Source organism: Notolepis coatsorum (genome assembly GCF_963971535.1).
Source record: "Notolepis coatsorum genome assembly, chromosome: 1".
NCBI classification, from domain to species: Eukaryota; Metazoa; Chordata; class Actinopteri; order Aulopiformes; family Paralepididae; genus Notolepis; species Notolepis coatsorum.
This window is the reverse complement of record NC_140165.1, coordinates 311,802,766-311,813,094: the sequence shown is the minus strand read 5'-3', so window position 1 is coordinate 311,813,094 and position 10,329 is coordinate 311,802,766. Positions and strand designations below refer to the sequence as shown.

Sequence of the window (10,329 nt, the reverse complement as noted above, 5' to 3'; positions counted from 1 at the left end):
TTTTTATTAAATTATTTGCCATCTTGAATAAGTGTGATTGTGTAGAATGTGACCTTACGATATGCAGAGGAAAATAAACCATATAAAACCCAGAAAGACATGTGTATCCAAGTAAAACACTCAAAGCTCTTAGTTCCAGTTTATTGCAATCAATGACCATTAACAGAAAGCAGGGAGCCAATAGTTTAGAAAAGTCTAGCATGTTATGCCCCCTACAATGCACCGCCTTAAGAAATGCAGCACATAGGTTAGAATTACAAAACCAATAAGTATCTCCCACTACCCTAAAATAGTCCAGTTCCCAACTGCACCCAACAGCAGATGCCACCAAGTCTGAAAACCTGATAGTTCAACAAGGTATATTGTATAGCTAAAGGATACATGGTTATAAGAAATATAATACTTTATTTATTTTTTGTATCTGTAAACACCACGCCATTCCTTTCTTCCAGAATGTGTGCTTGGTTTATGATTTATTTTTTTCTCCAGCAGATTCTTGAAATAGAATTTCCAATTCCATGACGTCGGTGCTCGGCGTTTACAGCTCGGAGCCCTTGCGTCTCCCGTAAGAGCGCTCCGCTCCGCTTGCACGCGCGCGGTACACAAACGGTGCCGTCTCGGTGACACTTGCTTGAAAGGTCTGCGTGACCTTCTGGAAGACTCAGGCTGGAATGTTCACCGACAAGCCTCTCGGTAGAAAAGTTCTGACGCATTCCAATCAAGGAATGCTAAAATGTAAAAAAAGAAAAAAATTGTGCCAAATGCAGTCACTTGACTTCATATCGACTCGAATTATTACAGGATCCTGTAATCGGATTACCATCTTCGTAAACCATCTATTTTACGTCCCAAAGGTACGAGCATACAATAAATATACTGTTAAAGCTTAGTGAGGGTACGGTTTTGTCCCGATATAATAGGCCTATGTAAAACAAAACAAAAAAAATCTTTGATGATACATCTATTAAGACTTGCGTTTGAAAGTTTCCAGTTTGCAGATCGGGAAAAATAAAATGCGGTACCCAGTTAATGGTCTTAATTCCAGTTTCATGTTATCTTTCCCCCCCGTCGCTCATTCGTCCCCTTATTCAACGGCGATCTCGAATTAAACCGAACCGAGTGATTACACTTTGTTAAATCGCTAAATGTCTTTCTCTTTGAACCCAGGACGTCAGTGCTGCTACCCATCTTTAAGACACAAAAAGGAGGTGGTGGGGGGGCTTGTTTTGTTCCAATGGCTTTGTGAGGATCCATACTTAGTGCAATACATTCCAGATAGGCAGGCCGTCAAGCCGTATACTGTGTACACGATAAAATTAAAGGGAAGAAACTCATCTTGGGTCTGGGTGTAAGCAGACTGAGCCAATCAAGAAGACTCTTAAACATCTTCAGTGTGTCCAGCAGAACTAAATTTACCATCGCAGATATATGAATATTAGTTTATACTTGGTGAACTCTTAAAAAAAAAAAATTAGGAAATATCACAGAGTCCACTGTATTGGAATGGTCAAACACCTCTTCCGTTACAAAACGCTAGGCACTGGAACAGCACAGAGGGGAGGCTAAGTGAAGGCAAAATAAAAAAAAATGATCTTAAATATAACTATTTACAGAGAGCCCCAAACGCACTGTGGTTTAGTTTGTACAAAGTTTCTACCAGTGTTTTAGTGTTTGTTGTATACTTGAACGTAAAAGAGTAAAAGCCAAATGTCCAAGTGGTCCGTCACGAAAGTAAAACGGATCCATTTATTACTCCTCAAAAGGCCACTTAAAAAAAGTTTTTTTTTAGCACTAGATCATCAAGGTCACCGTTATAAAAGAGAGCTATACGCAGCTCTAACCAGCAGAGGGAGATGGAGATGAGGGAGCCGAATAGGAACATCAACACTGTGTGTGTGTGTGCCGAGGTGATTGTCAGCGTTGCATAAAGAGTAAGAGGTTGCAGTAGTTTACTCTGTGGGTGAAGAGGAGGGTTAAGAGTTCCTGATTCCATGCACGCACTCCCCCTCTCCCTATATATATATATACATGTGTGTGTATATATATATATATCTCTCACACCTGGACAGGCTGTCTCAATCAGAAGATCTACCAACGGACTAGGTGAATAAAGATGGTGGTCATGGTTCAGCCTTCCCACAGCCCGTCCCGTACAATGCTGACAGGGCTTCTTTGTGTCCGAGCTCTGGGTGGACATCAGTGTTTTGAGAGCATTGCACCGCAGCAAAGCTAACGTAAATGGAAAAGGACATCAAACCCAGCAAGGCCAGCATCTCTACACATCCCATCCATCCATCCCAACATCGCTCCTCTTTCTCAGCTCCCCGTGAACTCTTTAAAGAGTGTCCTCCATTCTTTTCATTTTTTTTACGTCCTCCCATCAGGACACTCTGCTCCATCCTTTTCTTCTTCTTCTTCTTCTTCTTCTTCTTCTTCTTCTTCTTCTCTCCTCCTGGTCCGACTCTCGGTAGACGTCTCTTCCCGCGTCTCTCTCTCTCTCTCTCCCGCCGCTCTCTCTCTCAGGGCGCAGAGGGCAGCATGTTGTTGAGGATGTCTATGAGGTTGTCCAGGCCCCAGAGGTAGCCGTCCTCCCGGTTTCCCTCCAGCCAGGACGTCCTGTGGTCCAGGGTGAGGGGGGCGGGCAGGGGGACGGTCTTCCCGAAGTCGATCATCCAGACGCGGGCCTGGCCCGAGGAGTCGTGCACGAACAGCAGAGAGCTGCCCACCACCTGGAGGGCGGGAGACGAGGCGAGGTTAGGTACGGCTGAATGGACTGCATTCATAAAGCAGCTTTTATCCAAATATATTTAAGCAATAATACACAAGAACCAGTGGAATATCAGGAATATTGCCACGGTTGCGATGCGCCCGCAGCCGCGAGAGCGAAGCTCGAGTGGCGTAGGCATCACAGAGTGGCAATGTTCCTGATATTCCACTGGTTCGTGTATTATTGTTTTTATACAGCAAGTTGCACCGTCGGGAAAAATATAGGATGAATACAGACAATTCTAGGGTCTTTTATATCAATTTCAGTGAACTTGGCATAGAATTTTTCCCCAAATATGTATTTTTGCTATGGAATTTCAAATAGAGTAGGCCATCAACCAGACAGTTGGCAGTTGAAACTTTCTACAACATTCTAAAGCCAGCGCAGTGGTATATTCATGGTGATTTAACCGCGAGTGTATCATGAATATACTCACGGCTTAGAGCGCTCTCGACCAATCACAATAATAATAATAATAACTTTATTTGTATAGCACTTTTCATACAGAGGTTGCAGTTCAAAGTGCTTCACAACAGTAAAAAATACAGGCATGAGCGAGCATAGCAAGGTATGGTAAATCACAGTGTTTCACATTAGGATCTAGCATCCCAATAGGCTGTTTACAGTTTCATTCAGTAATACAAATAATAAAATAGTTTAAAATTATTAAGTTTAAAAATAGTCAAAAAATTATAAAATAGAACGGACGTACAACAACAGTAAAAAATACAGGCATAAGCGAGCATAAAAATAAAAAATGTAAATAGCAAGGTTACAGTAAAAAGTGTGATAAGATTGTTCAATCAGATGAAAATGGCCCAGTTAGGAGAATCAACCTTGGCTAGGCGGTGAACACCATGTACCTAACTGGAATGTTAAACAACTTTGAAAAGATTTAGGTCAAAAGTCATCTTCTCCTCACAACAGAGCATCAAGTATTTGCCTGCATTACCCCATAGTGAAATGCCTAAGCTGTCTTTTAAAGATGTCTAGCGAGTTGGCTTCTCTGATGTTTTGGGGTAGTTTGTTCCACAGTTTTGGGGCATAGTTGATAAAGGCTGCATTACCGATCCTCTTTTGACTGTTTCTGGGAGCCTCTAGTAGTCCAGCAGCTGATGATCGCAGTGTTCTTGCTGGTGTGTAATTTATTAGAGTGTTGGCGATGTAGCTAGGTCCCTGTCCATTTAGAGCTTTGTATGTAAGGAGAAGGACCTTGAAGTCAATTCTAAATGTTACAGGAAGCCAGTGTAAAGCAGCTAAGACTGGACTAATGTGCTCTCTCCTTTTGGTTCTAGTTAGCAGTCGGGCTGCAGAGTTTTGGATTAGCTGAAGCCTCTCTGTGGTTTTCTTAGGGAGACCTGTGAAAAGTGCATTACAGTAGTCTAACCGGCTAGATATGAATGCATGAATTAGCTTCTCAGCATCGTTCAGATTAATAAATGGTCGTACTTTTGCTATATTTCTGAGATGGAAGAACGATGTTTTCGTCACTTTGCTAATATGAGAATTGAAGTTCAGTTCTGAATCTATGATAACCCTGAGACTAGTGACCTCAGATTTGATCCAAGGGGTTAGTCCTCCCAGGTTCTTTATTAATGTTTCTTTTTTAGTTTTGGGGGCGATAATTAGAATTTCAGTTTTGTTCTCGTTTAGTTTCAGGAAGTTCTTACTCATCCATTTATTTATTGCCAGTAAGCAGTCTGTAATGGAGCTAATCGCTGTATCATTTGGTTCAGCAGATATGTACAGTTGCGTCTCATCCGCATAGCTATGGAAATCTACATTATGTTCTCTGATGATATCACCCAGCGGTAACATGTAAAGGGAGAAGAGTAAAGGACCTAAGCAACTCCCTTGTGCAACTCCATAGTTGTTGTCGTATATATCAGACATGTGATCTCCTAGTTTAACATAGAATTTCCTCCCTCTGATGTAAGTTTTAAACCAGCCTAGCACATGTTCTGAGAAACCGACATGGTTTTCAAGACGATCAATTAGAATATCGTGATCGATTGTATCAAATGCTGCACTGAGATCTAGCAGGATAAGGATGGAGATCTTATTCTCGTCAGAGTTTAGCCTGAGGTCACTGATTATTTTGGTGAGGGCAGTTTCAGTGCTATGATATTTTCTGAATCCCGACTGAAATTCTTCTAAGATGTTGTTTTCTTCAAGAAAGGAATTTATTTGAACTGAAACTATCTTTTCAATTACTTTACTAATGAATGGTAGGTTGGATATTGGACGATAATTTGCCATTTCATTACTATCCAAGTTAGGTTTTTTTAGTAATGGCTTTACAACTGCTGTTTTAAAGGCATCTGGGAAAATACCAGTTCTAAGGGAAGTGTTTATGATATCTAGCACAGGGCTTGAAACACCATTAAACACCCGTTTGAAGAAAGCTGTAGGTATAGGGTCAATGTCTGAGGTGGAGGAGTTACATTCTGAGACAGTTTTGCAGAGTACATCTAATGTGATGCATGTGAATCTTCTCATGGTTATATTGCGCGGTTTGCTGCAATCAGCTTTATTTCCATCAGGAGTAATGCTGGCCCTGATCAAGGTTATTTTGTTGTTAAAGAATAGTGCAAGTTCTTCACACTTAACCGTTGATGACTGAGGAGGTGTAGGGGCAGTGTTGAGTAGTACATTAATAGTGGAAAAAAGGATGCGTGAGGGATGCGTGGTCGAATTGGTATTGTATATATAACACTATATATTTGTATATACAATCAACTCTTCATACGCGTTACTACTTTTTGCACATTACCGCTCAATTGCACGGCCCTGCTAAACATTCCATCCCACTGTATTGTTATTTTTTATTCTAATTAGTGTATATACTTGACCACATCGTGGACAATTGTACAGCCCTGGCCTATTTTTATTTTATAATTCTATTCTATTGACGCTTCTATTCTAATTTAGTTGATATCAAATTTTATTTCACCTTTTTATTTTTATTCTACTGTAATTGTCCGTCCGTTAATGTCGCACCAAAAACGACCGAATCAAATTCCTTGTATGTGAAAACTACTTGGCAATAAAGACCTTCCTGATTCTGATTCACAACCGATTCAGCCATTCACTCACACACCGACCAAGGTGCCGACCTGCTCATCGGGAGCAGTTAGGGGTTACGTGTTTTGCTCAAGGACACTTTTAGACACGCTGCCCGGGTGGAGCCGGAATCTAACTGGGAACCTTCCGATTACCAGACGACCTGCTCTAACTCCTGAGCCACTGTCGCCCCATATCGGAGTTTGGACGTCAATACAGAAATTAAAACCCAACAAATCTGTTTTTTTTTGAGGAAAAGTACTCGTAGTATAGTATCGAAAAGCTACACCTGAAGGGGTTAAAAGTGTGTCCGGAGACCGAGGCAACGGGTGTAGACATTAACCCTTTCACTGCCACACTACCAAACGGTTAACCCTTTCACTGCGACAATACACGGAAGGGTAACCCTTTCACTGCCACACAACAGCGGGTTAACCCTTTCACTGCCACAACACAGAATGTTAACCCTTTACTATGTGTGGCAGTGAAAGGGTTAAACAAGTTTGTGTGTGTGTGCATGCGTCTGTGTGCATCTTCACCTCATGCGTCCTGAAGAATTGTGACGTTTCCAGCGCAGAGCGTAGTTCCTCCAACCGCTTCAGATACAGTATCTAGAGATGGAGAGAAAAGTGAGTCGAACAGACAAACGGTGGTTGTTGCTAAATGAAAAAACTACATTTATACATCTGTTTGAGTATCTTATCTCCTGGAAGTATCTCTAGAGTTTACAGAAAATGTGAAATACTGGTTGAAGCTGACAGGAAGTAGACAAGTTACTCAAATAACCACACATTACCACAGTGGTGTATGGAGAAGAGCATCTCCGAACACATCCATCTTCAAGTGGACGGACTACAGCAGCAGAAGACAGCTTCCACTCCCTACCTAACTGACCTTATGTCATGCTCAGGTTGGGGTTTCTATGAACTGTTGCACTTTACTGCTACATTTGCACTCTGGTTGGATGTCAAACTTGTTTTTGTTGTACTCCCACTTGTGCTGAATAATGGCAATACAGTTGAATCTAATCTAAATCAAAAGAAACCGTACACAACATCCCGGGTCGACCAATGTTCACAGGTTCATGTTAACAAAGTTTTTGTCAACGTGGCGAACGCCGATCTGAAGTCCATGATTGATCTCATTCCTATGCAATGAGAGACCGACACGAAGACGAGTGGTCCTAATCACTGACCCCAGGTCAGCGCTTCTGAATATGGGGCCCAGTGGCCCCCCGTCACGATCTGAACGTCCCATTGGAGGGGAAGCGAGAGAAGACCTGGCCTCTTGGAATGTCAAACTCGTGTGGAAATAAACACCCGGCTGGGATACAGGGGTCAGGGAGCGGACGTCACGTACCAGGATCTGAGTGTTTCCGTCCACGAAGTCTGCCAAGGCCTGCATCACCTGCTCCCTCTTCTTCGTCTTCTTGAAGCTGGTGTTGCACGTTCCGTCAGCCTTCTGCAAAACCACAAAAAAAAACACCAAGAAAGGTTTATTCTCTACCCCCAAATTGTTGATTTGAATTGAAATGTATAAGACTATCTTGAAGGTTTATTGATTCTCTACCCCCAAACTGTTGATTTGATATGAAATAAATGTAAGACTATCTTGAAGGTTTATTGATTCTCTACCCCAAACTGTTGATTTGATATGAAATGCATACATGTAAGACTATTTTGAAGGTTTATTGATTCTCTACCCCCAAATTCTTGATTCGATATGAAATACATGGGCTCTTTTGTTCCCCTCCGATATCCTTTTAGACATAGTTGAAGATTTATTGATTCTTTACCCCCACATAGTTTGATATGAAATACATAAGACTATTTTGAAGTTTTATTGATTCTCTACCCCAAATGATTGATTTGATAGGAAAATACACAGGCTCTTTTGTTCCCCTCTGATATCTTTTTAGACATGATTATCCGTTTAGCGTAGGAACAGTTATTCAAATCAAGTCGTTCTTAGACCGGCCAGGTTTTTAATCAGACATACCGACGACGTGGCGATACTATGATGTGACGGTATCACATGTAAATTGTGTTTTTCTGGAAACTGTGGCCAAACAAAAATTACCATAAAACTGATTTTCCATCCATCCATCCTGATGATGGTTCATTTCCATATGATGCAGTGAGGTAAATGTCAAAACACCACTCAAAAGATCAGGAGTCGAAAACAGGACCCGATATTCTGACTCACGTGTTTGTAGTATGCAAATACAAAGCTAGAGCTACTGGCATAACCGGAATCCTGCTCTGTGCGTGTCATTAAGAAATGGTCTCAGACTCCTTATATAGCCAAGAATATTTTTTCCCTATCTTTTTCTCGCATCCCAATTTAGTTGTTATGCCAATTCCCTTCCTGGCTTAGACATCTACGCTACCCAGTGCTTAGACCTCTACGCTATACCCAGTGCTTAGACCGCTACGCTACCCAGTGCTTAGACCTCTACGCTATACCCAGTGCTTAGACCTCTACGCTATACCCAGTGCTTAGACCTCTACGCTACTCAGTGCTTAGACCGCTACGCTACCCAGTGCTTGGACCTCTACGCTATACCCAGTGCTTAGACCGCTACACTACCCAGTGCTTAGACCTCTACGCTACCCAGTGCTTAGACCTCTACTCTACCCAGTGCTTAGACCGCTACGCTACCCAGTGCTTAGACCTCTACTCTACCCAGTGCTTAGACCGCTACGCTACCAAGTGCTTAGACCTCTACGCCACCCACTGCTTAGACCTCTACTCTACCCAGTGCTTAGACCGCTACGCTACCAAGTGCTTAGACCTCTACGCCACCCAGTGCTTAGACCTCTACTCTACCCAGTGCTTAGACCGCTACGCTACCAAGTGCTTAGACCTCTACGCTACCCAGCTGCTCCCTTCAGCCAAGAACAGTTGTTTACCCAACGCAGTGAGCCAACTCATTTCTCTAATAAATATTTATTCTCAACGTTGGGTTTACTTCTAGTGTAAACTCAAGGTGCTGTTTGTATACACCAGTGACCGGCGTGCTCAGAGTAACGACCTCCAGGGGGGTGACCTCTGACCTTAAGGCCTTCGATGCGGAAGCCCAGGGTGGCCGTGGAGCTGAGGGTCTCCCTCCACTGCATGTACCGGGGCTTGAGGACCCCCAGCTGGGCCTTCTCCTGCTCCGTGGGGGCCTCGGGGTCCACCGCCACCATCTTGTCGTACATGTCCTTCCGCAGGCGCGGCCTCTCCCTGGCCTTGGTCAGCTCCTCCTCCAGGTACGTCCTGGTGGTGGGAGACACAATGAGGAATTTACCATGAGTTTCAGTTTCAGTTGAAACTTTATTTGAACAGGGACAGTGCACATTAATGAACATTATAAATGTAAATGTGTGAGACAGTGTGAGACAAAGCTAATTTTCAACTGTTGTCCCTGGGCCTGGTGTTAAACGCAGCTAAAAAAAAAAAGGAAGCATAACATATATGGCAATTAACCCTTTCACTGCCACACGACAGCCGGCTAACCCTTTTCACTGTGACAATACAGAAGGTTAGCCCTTTACTATCACACAACCGACAGCGACGCTCCATCATTAGAATCATTAGCTCCGCGTCGGTTGTGTGATAGTAAAGGGTTAACCTTCCGTCATGTGGCAGTGAAAGGGTTAAGAACAGGTTAAAAACACATCGTGCAAAATATTTACATCAAACATGTAGACAATGTACAATAATTCTACATATTAGGTACAGTCAAGCATATGGGGTTAGAGTTCTGCAGGGCTGTTGTTATGTTCACATGTGTAGTTATTTCTTAATAACCATGTTTTGAAAGTGTGTTTGAATGATCGGTGTGTTTCTATATTGCGGATGTAACTTGGAATAGAGTATAAGGATGTACTCAGTCAGATTGTAGAACACAGGTTTATTTAGCTCAAACAGAGTATCAAGTACAAATAGGTGGAGAGTTATTGCTGGATGACTCCAGGAGTGACGATGCCTAGTAGTATCCCTCCAAAGAGCTCTCTAGAATCCAGTAAAACCCAGGTCTTTATAGCAGAGAGAGAACGGGATCATGGATAGATCGGGCCAGGTATTGGGTTGGAAGTGGGCCAGGATAACAAGAATCATTATTCCACAGGGGAAAATAAATTCCATTTAAACCTACGTCTGGGTTCCATTTCCACCCCCCCCCCCCCCCCTCCTCAGAACGACAGCCGAAATGTCTATAGTTTAGGGGGGCGATGCGACATGGTAGGAAAAAGCAGCACCACACTGTGCTCATGCCCGGTGCTTTCATGGAGCGTCTAAAAAAAAAGTGATGTCACCACCAGGCCGCTCCACGAGGAAATGAATAGAGTGCAAAATTACAGTGAAATTGACAACTTAATAATAGAGAGACGGGGAAATGTACAAACGCACCTCTCTCTTCCTCCCCCTCTCTCCTCCAATACACACAATCACTCCCCCTCTCTCTCTTACCAATACACACACACACAATCACTCTCCCTCTCTCTCTTACCAAG

At 42.9% G+C, this 10,329-nt stretch overlaps 1 protein-coding gene across 3 annotated transcripts in view; it reads right to left on the bottom strand.

Annotated features, from left to right (window-relative positions):
• Window positions 1–125: 125 nt before the first annotated feature.
• itpkcb (inositol-trisphosphate 3-kinase Cb) overlaps window positions 126–10,329 on the bottom strand; it is a 46,005-nt gene continuing 35,801 nt past the window's right edge. For all 3 annotated transcript variants that reach the window (XM_084326634.1, XM_084326635.1, XM_084326636.1), the window contains exons 5-8: window positions 8,887–9,091; window positions 7,190–7,291; window positions 6,370–6,441; window positions 126–2,729 (exon numbers count right to left, since the gene is read on the bottom strand). In XM_084326634.1, coding sequence (XP_084182760.1) covers window positions 2,520–2,729; window positions 6,370–6,441; window positions 7,190–7,291; window positions 8,887–9,091 — 589 coding nt within the window. In that variant the 3' untranslated portion in view covers window positions 126–2,519. The remainder of the gene's footprint in view (window positions 2,730–6,369; window positions 6,442–7,189; window positions 7,292–8,886; window positions 9,092–10,329) is intronic.